This window comes from Lasiodiplodia theobromae (assembly GCF_012971845.1).
Source record: "Lasiodiplodia theobromae strain AM2As chromosome Unknown scaffold_7, whole genome shotgun sequence".
NCBI classification, from domain to species: domain Eukaryota; kingdom Fungi; phylum Ascomycota; class Dothideomycetes; order Botryosphaeriales; family Botryosphaeriaceae; genus Lasiodiplodia; species Lasiodiplodia theobromae.
Window position 1 is genome coordinate 59,808 of NW_023336563.1, and position 16,676 is coordinate 76,483.

General features: G+C 57.5%; 3 protein-coding genes across 3 annotated transcripts; 1 reads left to right on the forward strand and 2 right to left on the reverse strand.

Moving 5' to 3' along the window:
• Positions 1-1,212: 1,212 nt before the first annotated feature.
• On the reverse strand, positions 1,213-5,274 carry LTHEOB_2690 (uncharacterized protein; the record flags this gene model as incomplete). The annotated part of the gene is made up of 3 exons (XM_035511530.1): positions 1,213-2,933; positions 3,081-3,605; positions 3,660-5,274. 3 exons carry the CDS (start codon positions 5,272-5,274, stop codon positions 1,213-1,215), a joined length of 3,861 nt encoding a protein of 1,286 aa, XP_035363416.1.
• A 4,265-nt stretch (positions 5,275-9,539) lies between these two features.
• Positions 9,540-10,112, reverse strand: LTHEOB_2691 (uncharacterized protein; the record flags this gene model as incomplete). The annotated part of the gene is made up of 1 exon (XM_035511531.1): positions 9,540-10,112. One exon carries the CDS (start codon positions 10,110-10,112, stop codon positions 9,540-9,542), a length of 573 nt encoding a protein of 190 aa, XP_035363417.1.
• A 4,342-nt stretch (positions 10,113-14,454) lies between these two features.
• On the forward strand, positions 14,455-16,003 carry LTHEOB_2692 (Glutamine synthetase; the record flags this gene model as incomplete). Its single annotated transcript, XM_035511532.1, has 5 exons — positions 14,455-14,457; positions 14,515-14,547; positions 14,603-14,695; positions 14,948-15,452; positions 15,507-16,003. 5 exons carry the CDS (start codon positions 14,455-14,457, stop codon positions 16,001-16,003), a joined length of 1,131 nt encoding a protein of 376 aa, XP_035363418.1.
• Positions 16,004-16,676: the final 673 nt, after the last annotated feature.

Sequence of the window (16,676 nt, forward strand, 5' to 3'; positions counted from 1 at the left end):
CGTTGCCGAACCCCGGAGGTTGTTTTACCGAAGACATCATTAGCTCACTGCAGTACTACTCGGTGGATCTACTAGGGAGCGTTTTTATATCAGCGAGGTCTGGCACTCCCTCGACGGCCACCTGCCACCTGATCTACCGAGTTACACGTGGTGCGGTTGACCACGTTACCAAGACCAAACTCTTCCATCATGGGCAGCTATAAATTGGGGCGTCTGTCGCCGCATGGTGCTCTCCCATCGCACATCATCAGGCAGAGGCTTGAAGCCAAGTGGATCACGAGAGAAACTCTCCGAGTATTTAGCTACATTCACTTGTCTGCTGTCCGCGCCGGCGTTCCACTATCTAGCAAGTCTCTCTCGCACACTTCCATCACCACCGCCTAAGTCAAAAGCATGAAGACCTTCATCATTACACCATGAAGCTCATCACCAACGACCCACAGTCCGCAAGCGCATCAACACTTCGCAATCATCACAAGCATCAAGCACACAACAACCTGCAACTCCAATCCTCTCCACTAATCACGCAACACACACGCATATCAAATGAGCAGAAGACATCTGTACGTACTTGCTTTCCACAGTCAGGAAAACCGCATATCGATAGCATTCCTAAACTTGAACTAAGAAATAAGTTTTCCCTTTGCCCCTTTCCATCCATTTTCACACCCTATACTTTACTTTCAAAAAGAAACAAAGAAAAAAAAAACTTTGGGTGCGGGGCTACATTTTTGTTGTACTCCGGTTGTTATGAGGGTGGGGTATCTGGATCCTAAAATGGATATCAAAAGCGCAAAAAAAGTAAAAATGATTCCAGAACCATATAGGAATAAGCTGAACAAGTAGAGACAGTTCAAGAAAAAGCATAAAGTCAATATATCCCCCAAAGAAAATCTTTTTCTTAAGCGGGCATGCAGAAACGTAAAAAAACAGAAAAAAAAAAGACGTGACGATGCTTGTGTGTATAGCGTAGCAACGTGCGCCAAGCAATGAAGACGAGATAAGGAAAAGGACTAGGAGATCGAGGATCCGGACCAAGACACATAGGAAAACCAAAAAGGAAAAAAGGAAAAGTGGCGATGGCCAAACCCCTATGCTCCAGACCATGTACCAGGTGGAGGTCAGTCACCAATCAAGACTCTCTAGCTTTTTCCACAACTCTACTGTACCTCACACATCACCGCTCTCTCTTTTGACAACATCATCATCACATCACCTCTTCCAAAACCTCGAAATACCCCTACTCTTCTCCTTCTGCCCAGGCTCGATCGGATTGCCATCCTTATCGAACTTGACGAACGGCAACGGCTTCTCGTCCCAGCTAGGCGGGGGGCCAGAGTTCTTGAGGAAATCCGCCATCTCGCTCAAGCCGCCGCGCTCGTCGTCGTTGCCCGCGCCCATGCGCGCGCCCCTCGCGCCGCTCGACGCCGCGCGGAGCGTGTTGCTGCGCTTGGCGAGGCCGTTGCTGCCGCCGAAGCTGCCGTTCGACGCCGACGAGCCGAGGCGGTGGTTGCCGTGGCCACCGCTGATGGTGGTGACGTAGCCGTTGTTGTAGGAGCCGGGGAGGCCGATGCCGCTCGCGCCCATCGACGACGTCTTGCTGTGCGACGACGCGGCGCGGATGCCGTTGGCCGACGCGGCCGTGGCGGAGCCGCCGTTCTTGATGGCCTTCATCGTCGACTCGGAGAGCATGAAGGGCTGGACGGGGGCGTCGGTGACGGCGCGGGTGGGCGGCTCGTTCGACAGGAAGTCTGCTAGCTCCGAGGTGGCGGTCTTAGCCTTCTGCCTCGAATGAGCCGACTCTTGGTGGTGGGCTGAGCTTTCCTCGCTCGCGCGCACGAGACCGCTCGGTGGCGTCGATACGGGCCCGCCGGTGCTACCCGGCAGCGCCGTCAGCTCGTCTTCGTCTTCCTCGCCGAACTCTTCCTCCAGCTCGTCGTCGTCCGGGATGGCGTAAGGGTCGATGCGCTTCTTGGGCCGGTTCTTCGTGATCATTGGCCCGTCGGACATGCTGCCGCTCAGCGACGAAGGCTCGTTGCCCCAAGCCGGGTGAACGTTGTTACTGTGGGAGAGCAGGCCACTGCGGGAGTTGGTCGTGGTCTGGGAGTGGACGGAGGGCGCAACGGCGGTCGAGTAGAGTTCCATCTGTTCGGAATCCATCGTGTCGCGGAAGGGCGCTACGGTGCGGGGGATGCGGTGGTCTGAACCAGGCGGGCCTTGACGTATCAAATCAATAAGATCGTTGTCGACGTGAACTGGACCGGCCGGGCTACGGGCCTCCAGTTTCTTGCGGTTTGGAAGTGAAAGAGACGAACCCTCGCTAATGGAGTTCTTAGCAGATCGAGAACCAGTCTTGTGCAAGAATCCTCTGGAAGTAGGAGTTGTGGTAGCGGTGGCCGGGCTGTTGTCTGCGCTGTGGGAGAAAGCAGAGGTCTCGAGAGGGGCGATGGGCTTGTTGTTGCTCGAAGGGGTGGTCGAGATGAGAAAGTCCCGAAGATCAAAGGTCGGGTCGGTTTGTACCCTCGGCTCTCGGGGCATATACTTGTTGCGCGTGTAGATGTTTCCAGCTTGATTAATAGGGGTGGGCCGAGCTGCCTTCGGTTCCTTCGCAGAATCGTCGGAAATTGTGCTCTTCCCATGCTTACTACTCAACGAGCCCCGCGAAGAGGTGTTGGAACGCTGCAACTGTGGGCTCGAGCTCGAGCCGGATCCACTGTGGGGCACACGTGGAAAAACTGAAACCTGAGTCGCGGTCGCAGATCTCGCGTGCGAAGACTGGTCTCGGGCCTCAGCCTCGGCTCTGGCGTTCATCTCGCGCTCCTTACTTACCTCACGCATGCGTTCCGGGGTGAGCGTGTAGTAGACCGTGTCGTTTTGCGCAATCGCCGCGTCGAAGTCCCGCGCACGGTCGTCTTCCGACTTCCTCGAATTAACTGGGTACCGGTTAGGAATGCTAGACTCAGAGCCGCGTGACGTATGGAGAATGGAGGTTCCAGCCGAGGAGATCGACGACACCCGCTGGAGGCCGGCACGCTCCACCCCGTATTCAGTCCTACCTCTAAAGCTTTCGTGGGACCTACGCGAGGTAGAACTATCCCGGGTCTGGGAGGAGAGGGCCGAAATCGAAGGCGGGCCTTGAGGAATCGTCTGGGATGCTTGGGTAGAGACAGTCTGCGAGCGAAGCGCTCTGCTCATACGGTGGTTTTCGATGTCTTTGCCTAGTTCAATGGGGGTTTGTTTGGAGTTGGGGACAGGCTGAGGCTCCTCGAAGGCGAAGTCTGCCCGAGTTGGAGTACCGCTAGGCGTCTTCTCTCTCGCAAAGGGCGATCCCATGGCAGGGATGATGACTTGATTCATCTTTGCGGGCGGAGGGAAGACGGAGAGACGGTTGGCTCGCTTCTTTTCTTGCGGGGCTTCATTGACTGCAGGAAGGGGCGACGAAGGCGCGGTCTTGGCAACATCCGTCGTCCTTGCCACCCCGATAGCTTCGTTCGACGTTCTAAGCTTGAGCTCCTTGTTTCCTCTCACCGGTGAGTTCGACCTCGACTTCTTCGGCTTGATTTCGACTTTGCTCTCGACGGGTTGCTTGTTGCCACGGGGCGAATCTGGACTCGGTTAGTATGCTGAAGAACAATCACTACACGACGGGTTAAACGCACCCGCAGGCTTTGCAGTGACAAGAATATCCCTTCCAAGCTGCAGAGGCTTGGGAGAACGATCTCTCAAAATGCTCCGGCGATTGATCGGGGGAGCAGGAGGAGGCGACGCAGCTCCGGGAAGGGATCCAGTCTCAGCAATGACCGACGACACTTCATCGAGTTGATCCGTCGAAAACCTCGCCGAGTTCGCCTGGCTTTTCCGCTTTGTCTCGGCAACTTTGTTACCCTCAGCGATATAATCCTCGTGCTGGTGGAAAGTTTCAACGGGGGTATGGAAAGGGGGCGTCTCAGATGGCGGCTCTTCACTGCTCGTCGACGCCTGCCTCTGCGCCAACTGCTTGATCGAGGGCATCGAGTTGGAACGAGAACGAATCAGGTGACGGCCTGACCCCGGCGCAGCGAGCCAGCTCATTGGGCGCTGCTTCTTAGTGGGCGGCGGCATCAGGGACGCGCTCTCGTCGACCACCTCCTCAACCTCCTCATACGTCTTGGCGAGGCCGGGAACCTCGATTTCAGCAACATCATTCTCCCCAATTGGAAGCGGGATGTTCGACGCAATATCGCGCTCAGAGTACTCGACCTCAGGCACCTCCTCAAGGGCGGCCGCGCTGGGGGCATCATGCGCATTGCCAGTGCTGTACCTGCGGTGGCCGCTGCTGAAGGAAAAGGAGCGGCTAAAGGGCGAGCGGCCAGTCGCAGAGATGGGGGTGATGGGTGCACGGTTCGTCTTCTTCCATGTCCGCCAAAGGCGGCCGAGCGCTGAGTTCAGGGCGACCTTCTCCATATCGAAGTCGTTCACGACGACGCGCTCCAGCTCTTCCAGCTCATCCTCGTCGGTCACACCCTGCTGGACGGATCTCTTCCGCTTGGCGCGCATGCGTTTGAAAGCAGCTTGACCAGCCACAATGAGGGTCTGCTCAGCGATGTACTCGATGACAGAGGTAAGGAAAATGGCAGCAGCCCAAGAGACCAGGCCGGCCTCCCTGGCGGCCTCGTCCTCGGCGTACACTTCATCTTCGTCGAGGAAGCGCTCCTCGTCCTCGTCCTCGAGCTCGCCGAGGCGCGTGTACACCATTACGCGCAGGCGCGTGCGCTTGAAGACGGCCTCCAGGCTCCACTTCTCGCCCTGGCCATTGGGGATCTCCTCGTCCTCCTCCTCGTCGGCCATGAGGCCAGCCAACTCCTCGTCGGCGGCCTTGAGAGCCTCGCGCGCAAGCTTGGGCTTCAGGACCTCCTGCACGGCGGGGCGGATGGCCATGAGCGAGCGCGACCGGCCGGTGGCCAGGATGGAGAAGAGCAGCGAGTCGAGGAAGCCATTGAGCAGGGCCAGGGCTTGCTCGGAGAAGCGCGCGCTCTCGGCGGGCACATTATCGGCCTCCTCCTTGGTCAATTGGTCGAGTAGGGTCGCATTCTGGTGGTCGGTGACGATTTGCGACGCGGCGGATACGGCGACGTAGGCGGGCGGCGGCTGGAAGGCGGAGGCGGGAACGTAGACGGCGGCGACGGTGCTTGTAGAACCGGTGGTGGACAGGTGATCGCTGCTGATGCTCGGGGCGCGACTGGAGCGCGGCGAGGCGAGCGCGCCGTCGTCCTGCTGTCGCGGCAGGCGATGCATTCCGCGGTGGTGGGGAAGGAATGCGGTTGTTGCAAGGGAGAGACGAATGGGAATATTAATGGCGGCTCAAATGCCGACAGGGCTGGTGGTGTCGGCTCTCACTGGTGGCGGTCGCACAGGTGCCTGTGAGATGGGGACAGGGGCCGAGCGAGCGTAACGAACGGGACGAAGCGAGCGACTTGGGCGGGGATTTTGTGAAGGTTCGGGTCGGCTATGCTCGCATGGCTCTGGGAGGGGCGCGCTGCAGCTCGACAACTTTGCGACTCGCTGGCTGCTGTAGGGGAAGCGGACTCGGGGGGGACAAGGTCGGGCCTCTGCTCAAGGGCTCAGGGCTCGAGGGGGGTGCTGCCGCTCCCCGCGTCGATCGGTATCCCGGATGGCTCAAGCAGGCGGCGGTCCAAGCGGCCTGGGTGGGTCGCGACACTCAGGGCAACGTGCAGGGACAGGGATGCACCACGCGCGCCAGGGCAGTTCACAGCAGATAACGGACGAGAAGGAATGGCTGTCTAGACGGCGGGCGGCCTTCACCAAATAATGCGGCGACACGGGGAGCTCTCCCATTATGTTTCTTTTCTAATCAGCACCTCCTGAGTACCTACGCGTAGCACGGCGGGACGCCTGGCCCTCCCAAGCGGCGGCAGCTAAGCTAGTAACTTCACCTAGCTCAGATTATCACGGCTAGGAACAGGCTGGTGGTGCTGGAGCAAATGTCTCGAGGTACCGATGACCCCCCGGCGCACCTGTGTGCGGCACAGCAGCAAGCCCCATCAACCTGTGACGCGCGCACGACTGCTGAAACTGCTTCTGCATGGCATCGTGACCGGCGCCCCCTAGCAGCCAGACAGCCAGCCACGCCGGCCACGACGACAACGACAACGAGGAACGACGCCCTCGGTTCCACCTGGGCGCATCCAGGCTAGCGAATTGGCGTTGCGCAAGGCCCAGCGCCCCCGTTTGTTCATTCGCGCCCAAGAGCTAGGCCCCTAGCAGCGACCGCCCGGATCGACGGTTCGGGAGATCTTCCCTGTGCGCGCGCAGGCGAATGAAATAATTAATGATGCCTGCTCTCTCCACGAGCATCTCACTTATCGGCGTCAGGGGAGGCGTAGTTTTCTTCAACACCCGCCCGCCACAGCCCTCTGCTGAACAGCCACCCTTTCGCAATATACACAGTAAACAGCGATCGACACTCGCTCGCCAAGCTGCCGAGGAGCACGCCCCGTCGCCGCACCTTGCTCGAGTCAGGTAGTTTGCAAGTCGAACCATCTCTGTGCTCTCCCACGTGGCGGCCTGCCGTCAGGCCGTGCATTCCTTCGCCGCTCTTGAATTTCTTTTTTTCCGCAGAGCAAGCCACAGGCGTCAAGCTTACCAGCTCCCCCACGTGGTTTTTGCGCGGCGCAGTGCGAGACGGACACGAGGCCCGCAGGTGAGCCGCGCCGAGAAAAGCCACTATCGGTGTTAGCGGACTTTCCGTGCAATGGTACTCCCCCTCTTTTCTGTCTGTCTCCTTGCCCGGCCGAATTATATGGCCCGATTGCACCTTTAGGGGAGAGGGTGTGGTGGCAGTGTTCGGTGGCGGCGAGCAGACCGAGAAGGAAAAAAAAAGGGTTCACGGTAAGGATTCGAGGCTTGCAAAAATAACGTCTACAGCGGGCGCGCTGCCTGACTGCCTGCATGCCTCAGGCTGCATGAACTGAAACACGCATGCCTTGCCTATATTGGCAGTCAGCTATGAACGCAAGTCACCGTCAGTCGAGCAACACAGACGCTTACCCCTTTCCGCTCATTCGCCCCGCCTTTCCGAAGCCCACCCGTCCTATAATGCGTGCCGTTCTATCGATAGGCTGCTGTCATCCATGTGAAGAAAAGGATCCGTTTACTTCCTTTTTTGCGCGCGTTTGTCCCGACGGTCAACCCGAAGAAAGGTTGTTTTCAAAGTCAAGTCAACGTGCTACGACAGCGCTGAGCTGACGAATTCCGCTCCGTCTATTATTATTGCCGGAGCCAGCTCATTGCCACACGTATGGCCGGCTAAAGTTCACCAAAGTATCTTGTTCAAAGAAGTCTCCACAACCGACTTTGCGGCCTGACACGTGATGGCGCGTTTCGCGGCACAAGCCGTCTTCGTTTTGTGTTCCCCTCAACTTTTGCTGCCCCGGCTGCACGATTGTTCGCCAAGGCAAAGCGAAAGAGCAAGAAGACTGATTCGGGTGACATGTCGACGGAAACAGCCGGATGCAGCAACCGAAAAACTCTATTATATTATAGGTCAACGTGGGGGAAGCAGAGTATTGACAGGGCGACATGTCATGCAACGCGGATAGTGTTACACGGTATGGGTCCCCCCATGTTCCCTTAAATCTCCGGGAAGCTCATATCGCTCGTTCGTGATCAGCGGTGCGACGTGCGCTGAAAATAGACGAGGGCAAAGGGAAAAAAAAGCTTGGTCACACTTCGCGAGGGCATCGTCACTTTTTCGCTTCCGACCCGATGATGCAGGAAGAAAAGAAACGAAAAGGGATCACGGGCACCTTGTATCAGCGCCCGACGAGATCTGCAGCAATATCCGACCCGATGTCCCGGTTGGCTGTTTGGTCGAATGCGTAGAAATGGTGTTGGAGCTCTTCTTCCGGACTCTTGGATCAAGCTACACTGCATCAGATGATGCCACACCACAGTCGTCGTATACGCGTTCGCCATGCAACCGGTGAAGAGAAAAAGAACGGCGCGCTGGGCGGTCAAACCACGGCGGCGCCTCGAGCACGCATGTAATCCTACATCAGCCTGCAGTCGCCCACGTCCATGGATCAGGCGCTTGACCCCTCCCAACCCAACGCAAGGCCGACGACCTTGCATGCGACTTCGGCAGCTCGAGAGCTGCGATGCCGAGTTTCGCGCACTTGCATGGCCCCCCGGCTTGTTGATCAGGCAGAGCGAGTCAGAACCAGATAGCCAGCGTTTCGATCTGTCTGTCGCATCTGTGCCGATCATACAGTGCGGGTTAGGATGTTTTACCATCTCGATTGACCCCGCACGAGGCTCTGAGCGGCCGTTGCGGGGGGGTTTTGGCGTTGGAGGAGGTTATTCAACCGCTTCCGCGGTCAGGTCCGAGGTTTGAGGATGATACAGCCTCACTTGACTTGAGCCGGAAGATGTTGCGGATGGACGGCTGCTATCCGATGCACCACTTCTTTCCGGTGGGAATGGATTGTGACACCGGAAGACCGGCCCTGCGGACAACGCGCGGTTTCAGCGAAGGCGTGGGCGAGCCAGGTGTCCTGCAAAATGAAAACTTTCAGCAAAGTCTGCAAGAGTATCCGTAGAGTAAAATGTCAGAGTGGGGTGAAACTTCTCAAAGAGGGCCTCCTCTCGAAGTCTTCACGCAAGGCCGGCGGAGGCCGATGTCAGTCTCCCTTAACCACATTTCAATTCATCTACAACACCTATTGCAGTAAAAATGCCGGGCGCCTGTACGGACAAGCCGGGCCCATCTGTTTGAATCATCTGATCAAAAGCACACTGGTCAAGAGTCGACTCATAGCCTTCCTCAAAAGACATCACCGCACCACCTGACGTCCAAACTAACTCTTACCGGTACTTTCACACGGCAAAATCGGTGATGCATGGACCATTCCAGAGCTTGATTTCAACTACCCGTACATCGGGAGCCAAAACTCTGGAGAAAAAAAGGTTAAGAAGACTAAATTCCATGAAAGTGCAGGGATGCTCCGGCAGAATACACAATATTACTTTAAAGAGTGATAACCTGAAACCAAATTCCCCCTAGTTTAGCCACAGTTTTCTTAACTTCAATTTAGAAGAACATCGCCTCGTTGCTGAAACAAAAAGAAGAAAAACGCACACAGCGGTTTCTCCATCAAAAGACTATTTCCACTAAGCTTAAAAATTTGACATCTGTGAGTGATTCACTTGCAAGTATTGTTTGAACGCATCACACATTGACTTCATTTAGCAAACAGAAAGATTTCGTAAAGTCTACTTTTAGTACTATGCTACTGAGGCAATCTGAATGCTCTAGAACGCTATGCGTAAAACAAAACAAAATGCAAATCGCTATGCTTCGCTGAAAGTTGCAGGAAGAAAACAACCACAAAAAAAAAAAAAAGAGAAGAAGAAGAAGAAGAACACATCGCCAACACATCAACCCCTCATTCCCACCGCAGAGCCATTAGATCAAATCAGAGCGCTCAACCCGGAGGCCCGTCTCATTCTCAACAACACACATGTCGACTCATCGACCCATTTCAGCCAACAACAACAACAACCACCTCCTCCTCCGCCAACACTCCCACAATCCCGCCCACTCCTCGAATCTTCCTCTCCCTCCTCGCCTGCACCCGCTTCAGCTCCTCCCACGCCCCCTCACTCAGCCCCGCGAACGGACGCCAACTCCTCTTACTGCCACTGTCGCCATCAGAGCAACCGTACGAGGTCGATGAGGAGGAGGAGGACGACGACGACGACATCGTCATGTCCGAGTCGACTGAGCTGCGCCTCTCCGCGCCCTCGCCGTCCTCCTCTGATCCATCATAGCCTTGAACCACCACCTCCTCGGTCCCAAAAACGAAAACCGGACACCGCCGCCTGTGTCGCGCGCACTCTGCGCACTCGCCCGCTTCGTCGGCGGCGCCGAGGTGGTCGGGGTAGTCGCATGGGATGATGGTCACGGTAGTGTTGTTGTGAGTAGTCTCAGTGCTGGTGGTGGGTTGTGGAGAAACAGCTACGTGCCGCGCGCGCACGCAGGGCTCGCCAACGAAGCGCGGCCGCGCTGCCCAGTGCGCGCAGGCGTGGTGGAAGACGGACTCGATTTGGCACATGGCTGTTGCTGTTTTTTTTTCTGGTGGCTTGCAGTCGTCTGGTCTGATTTGGTCTTGGCGACTGACAGACAGATGGACAGAAGGAGCGGTGGCGGATGTATTTGGGGTGGAGGTAGGTTCGGTGGTGGTGTGGTGGTTTGGCTGTGGTGGTGATAGTTGGTTGGGTCGGGTAGTTGTGGTTGTGATGGTGTTGAGACGGGTGTTGAAGGGAGGTGATTTTGGCGGTTGAGGTCGTGGAGGTGATGGTGTCGATGAAGAGGAGAGAGAGCAAGATTCTCGCTCCTCTTCTACTCCTCCAAGGCTCCAGTCTGAAGGCCTGTGCTGGTGTTTGGGACAATAGGTTTCTTAACAATGTAGTGAACACTTCTGAACAATGTTGAGAGCTAAGTGAGCAGAAAACCCAAGACAACTTGGGAGGTGAGAAGCGAGAAAAAGCCATGATGAGGTTTTTGGGGTGTGATTCGTTTTGAGAGAGTGTGCGCGTGGGGTATTCCATAGCTATCGTTGCGGATGTTGTGTATATGGGCCAACATTGCAAAGGTGGAAGAAGTAGGAACAGCGGCACGTGCGCTGATTGGACGTTAGGCGGGACGTTGGCAAACAATGTCTTTGTGTAGGAGTCTGATACAGACAGGTTCTTTGTTTCTGTCACGTTGACTCCGTACCATATGCGAACAAATACACTGTTACTGAACAATGCATGGATAGCGCACAGACGGCAAGTAAACAACAGTGAAGAATTCTACAGAATGGAGAAGCAGACACACAAATGCGCTTGCAAGTAGGCAAATGCTACAAGCTGTGGGAAGCCATCAAGGTTGAACCTCCTAGTCCAGTCCTGACTCTTCAAGAAGGCCAACGAAGCGTCACGCAATTGAGTGGTGTTCCCTATTCTCTGCAGTATGCAACTGAGCAAATTTAATTTCTCACTGTACGTCCGACGAACTTGGTGATGATTCAGATATCACAGTTCGAGCAGTGTTTCTTTCTTTTTTCCCCCCTCTCCATATTCTTAAATAGAAACGAGCCATGGCGGAGAAGTCCAAGGAAACAAACAAGTAAACTCTGACACAATGGATTGGTTCGTAGATTTGTTGGATAATGGTACGTTTGGCAGACTTTGAAGAGGAGAGCTTTCGCTTGCTCTTTTCAGATGACTTAGTGTGGTGAATTGAATCGCAGCTTGCGCCACATACGCATGCGAACAGACGGCACACACTCTTTCAAGATGAACACCCCTAACTACGTGGGTGCCTTATCTTACTTTCATGCTGCGAATGGCATTAGAGACATGGCATGAGGAGTATCCCAATTCAACCGCCAAGCGGTCAATGATGGACAATCCAAGCATTGATAAGAGTCTAGGGGCAGCTTAGACCCCAAAGATAACGTCCAATATTTGGCCAATCATCGACCCAGACCAAGACCTGAGGTTCACATAAGCTCGTGCTTACCACATTAGGACGAGTAAGCGAATTGACAGGCGCTGAGGTCCAAAGAAGCAATTCTCTAGAAGCGCGGCGGACCGCTGCGGGAAGCAGTGGTCGAAGGAGGGGAAAAGAGATCGGAGCCAGGCCAGGGGGGTTTATATACGGGAGAAGACGGGTACCGACTCCAGGTCCCCACCCGGGGCCTCCGAGTCCGGATGGCTCCACCGGGGTCGGTGCGCGGCGGAGGTCCAAGTGGGTGTTTCGAAGGGAAGGGAAGCAGCAAAGATACAGACAACTTTAGCTCTCTTATCTGTCCGACATCGTATCACAGAGCACGTTTGCAGGTGTGGAATGTCTCAACCTCCGCCGTTTCCCGCCCGCTGCGGTGCCATGGCGTACAGAGGGGACGGTCGGGCCCCCACAGATGAGGCGGGAAAGCTTATCACTCGGTAGTAGGACGTGGTATCAGCCCTGTCCCTGTTCCAGACCACAGCTCAAAAAAGACTAGACCCTGGATGGCGAACAACTCCCATGATGGGTCCGCACCATGCGCGGAGCGGACCGCCCGGGAGGGGCGTCTCCTCAGAAACGCCTTTTGGTCGAATCCGCAATTGGGATCGAGGTCTCGAGCGAAGAGTGCCTCGCCAGGAGGCGGGCAGATCAGATGCTGAGGCCACGAATTGGCTTTGGATTGGCCCCTTTGTCCCACCCAACATGATTTTTCAATTTTTTTCTCATCGAGCACGAGCAGGGGCGCGCAAGGGACGGGCGGCGACGTTGCCTTGGCAGTGGCCAAGAATTATTTTTGTGTTGTGGGCAGAGGTCAGTCCCCGCCATGGGGAGAAGCGGGTGGGCGACCGACCTGCACCCGCCCGCAGAGCGGAAGAGCGACATCGCGCAATCTTCTCCACACGGCGTCTGTGTCGGGCAGCAGGGGCTTAGCGAGCGGGAAGCGGAGCAGGGCGATTGCCCAGAGCGTTGAGGCTGATGTGCTTTCCCTAATCCGCTTGCCAATCCGGAGTGCAGATGGAGCGGGAGGCGGGTGTTTGCGGGAGGCCTCGTGGCTGGAGCGCATGCGGAGGGGCGGGTTCTCCGGGCGGTTTTCGTGCCCGTGCTTCGCCTCGCAGGCTTCTGGAAGCAGGCTGTGGAAGCCCAGCAGTCGCAGGTACCGCCGAACACCCATGAAAACCGCTCGTAACAACAATGGAAGAGGCCGTTGATCTTAGTCGCGCGCCCGACAACGCAGCGGCGGCGTCTCGGAAAAAAGGAGGGCTGGCCTCGGCCGGTCAAGCGTTAAAGGACTGGCTTGCACGTAAGCGGGCTATTCTTAGGCCTATTCGCAGCGCGCGGCCCCTATTCTCTCGCAACAAAGGGCGGCGATGTGTAACAGCAACGCCAGTCACACGACGCCGTGGCGACCGGAGCGCTCTGGCGTCTGAGGCGGCGGACCATGCGCCGTGGTTGAGCACGAGAATAGAGCAATTCGTTCAAATCCGGCAAGCAGAACGCCCGACGCGCGCACAGAAGTGTGGATTCGGGAGACAGTGAATCAGCGCCGATCTTCCCGAACCGCGTTTAGCCGGCCGGCCAGCGGTTTTCTTTGTCATCGCCGCCCGCGCGGCCAATGGGGGGCCGCGATAAGGCCAGAGACCCTTGGGCTTGGCCGCCAGCCAGCCACCCGCGGGTGCGTCTAGGGGTGCGAGCTTGCCGAAGTCGCTGCGCCGATGAGGCAGCGGGGGGCTCGAGCTTCTGCTGCGGCAACCCTCGCCGGTTGACGTCGGGCACGCCTGGGGAGAGGCAGCGCGAGGCCAGTGGTGGCGCAGGCCCGCTGGAGGCCACTGTTGCGGCCGGAGCGCGCTGCTCGCATCCGTCGCGAGGCGCTGGGGGCGGGAGCTGTTCGCAGCCGTCAGTGAGAAAGCGCTCTCAGCGCGGGGGGACCAGCATGGAAAAGAGAAAGAAAAAAGTGCGCGTCGGCGGAGCCTTGTCGCGCATGCCCACCGAGCATCCCGGACGCTTGGCTGTGACGAGCCAATCTCTTGCGGGGTACGTCGCCAACCGCTGTAAAAAGCCGCATCGTCACCCGCCGCGCACGATGGGGACGATGGGGGCCATGGCGGCCTGGGAACGATGTCCCTCTTCTGCCTCACGATCCCGCGAGCAGCGGACGGATGCGGCACAGAGGCGTGGCTGCCGGCGGCTGCTGTTCTGGGCAGGAACGCCTATCTGCTGGATCGCACGACGTGCGCTCCTGAGATGGGGACAGGCGAAGCCGCAGCACGGCCGCAGATAAGTCGCCCGCCTTGGTGCAGCTGCAGGTCCCCAGTGCGCGCCCAGCCCGCAAATCCACAGCGGCGGAATCCTCGCAGGACACGGCCGCAAACGAGCCATCCTTGCAGCGCCGCCGGCCTGGCGGTCAGCGGTCGTCCCAACGCGCATCTGGGGTCGCTGGCCTCTTCATCAGACTTCCAGCCGCCAGTAGTCATGGCGGCGGGGCCCTCGCCGTCGGCAGTGGGCAGCCGGAGCGCGGGTAGAGATAGCGGAGGGGGGGCGCACGCGATATCGTCGTCAAAGACAAAATAGTGATTGGCTGCGCGCGTGCCTGGCCCGGCGGTGGCTCGAGTTTGGACTGGATCGGTGTCGAGGCCTGGGCATGGATTATGCTGCGTGGAGCCCTTGGGATGCGCGCGCCGTGGGCACTGCCCGTGTGGGCGTCAGGGCAGACGAACCCTGACGCCGCTCGCGCTGCCTTTAAAACATCCGGGCCGCCGCTCTCACCACGCTCACAACCACAACCCTTTTTCCTCCGTCTTCTCCACCCCGTGCAGACAGGCCCCAAGCCGTCGCCACTCCCATACTTCACACTCCCCCAATACCGCTTGCCCTCCGCGCCAGCACCGCACATTCCAGTCATCATGGTACGCCCAACGCCCAGTCTTTGTCCCAACGACGCCTGATTCTAACCCAGCCTGCAGTCTGAATCGACAATTGTCTCCAACACGGCCAACGTAAGCCGCAGCTGCTCGCGCGCCAAAGTTGTGCACCCGCTAACACGCAGCGCAGCTTGAGAAGTACCTCAAGTTGAGCCAGAAGGGCTCCATCATCGCCGAGTACGTCTGGATTGACGGCTCCAACGGCGTCCGCTCCAAGTGCAGGGTGAGTCACAGTCCTCCCGCACCGGTCAAAAGTGCCGAGTGCCAGCATCGGTGGTGCAACGCATGCGCTGCCCCGCTGATGTTGTTCCTTCCTTATCGCTGTGGTGCTGCCCGATAAGAAGGCGGCGCCACTCTCCCGCACACCCGCGTCCTATTGGAGTCGCAAGGATCGCGTGGGATCGTGCGCCCACACCCCACCCACTCGATCGCATCGCATTCCGGGAATTCACGCTGATCATCCATCCGCCCGCAGACTCTCAAGTCGAAACCCTCCGCAGTTGAGGAGCTCCCCGAATGGAACTTCGACGGCTCGTCGACGGGCCAGGCCCCCGGCGACAACTCTGATGTCTACCTCCGCCCCGTCGCCTTCTACCCCGATCCCTTCCGCCTTGGCGACAACATCCTCGTCATGTGCGAGACCTGGGGCTCCGACGGCAAGCCCAACGCCTACAACTTCCGCCACGATGCCGCCATCGTGATGGAGGCCCACAAGGAGCACGACTTCTGGTTCGGTCTCGAGCAGGAGTACACCCTTCTCGACCAGAACGGCTGGCCCTATGGCTGGCCCAAGGGTGGTTACCCCGGTCCCCAGGGCCCTTACTACTGCGGTGTCGGCACCGGCAAGGTCTTCTGCCGTGACATCGTTGAGGCTCACTACAAGGCCTGCTTGTACGCTGGCATCAACATTTCCGGCACCAACGCCGAGGTCATGCCGGCTCAGTGGGAGTACCAGGTCGGTCCCTGCACGGGCATCAACAGTACGTAACATATCTCCGAATGACGCCCCCTTTCCGTCACTAACACTTGACTAGTGGGCGACGAGCTCTGGATGTCCAGGTTTATCCTCCACCGCGTTGCTGAGGAGTTCGGTGCCGTCGTCACCTTCGCTCCCAAGCCCATCCCCGGTGACTGGAACGGTGCCGGTCTGCACACCAACGTTTCCACCAAGGAGATCCGTGCCGAGGGCGGTATGAAGCACATCGAGGCCGCCATGGAGAAGCTTGCTCTCAGGCAAGCCGAGCACATGGCCGTCTACGGCGAGGGCAACCAGGCGCGCATGACTGGCAGGCACGAGACTGCGTCGTATGACAAGTTCTCTTGGGGCGTCGCCAACCGTGGCTCCTCGGTCCGTGTTCCTCGTGCCGTCGCTGCCGAGGGCAAGGGCTACTTCGAGGACCGCCGCCCCGCGTCGAATGCCGACCCCTACCAGGTCACTGGTATCGTCGTCGAGACCCTCTGCGGCAAGGTCGAGGGTGCTGACGTCGCCGGCAAGGCCGCCGAGACTGCTGAGCTCGAGGCCAAGGCGTAAACAATGTGTTCTTCACGTACGGAGTTTGTAGACGGATAAACTTTGGGTTTGGGCTTTTCTTTTTTGAATATTGGCGAGTAGGGGAGAGAGAGACATCTGTCTGAATCATCGGACATGTGGAAGAGGAAAAAAACACACTCTAGATCCTGTGGCTATACCCCACAGCCTTCGGACTACCCCAGGAACATAACCACCACCACCTCGTAATGCTTGCTTATACGCTTGCACACAAGCTTCAACACGATTCCCCCATTACGCAGTAAAACTCGTAGATCTCATGATTGCGAGAATGAAGATTTTCTATTACCCGTTCAAAATTCGCGCTTTTCGCAAATTGCTTCCGTTTGTGACATCACTCCTGGAGTCCGACCATTTATTGGTGCGTGACTTTTGCTTTGATCGATTTGCCAATCGGAATTTGGGAGTGTCCCCATCGGAAACTTGCGAGGGCACTTCTTACGTCAGAGCGGCACCACCCTCCATCATGCACACACCCCACGTTCTGACCAGCATTAGCGAATGGGGTCGATCAGGGATCAGCGCAAGAAAGACGTCAGTCAGTCAACGGGCTGTCTGTCATGCTGCATGTACCTAGGCATGTACTATGCAGGTCATGTACCTTTTTTCGCCCCGCTCGTACTTTGATCATCCACGCATGTACCGTGACTTGTTC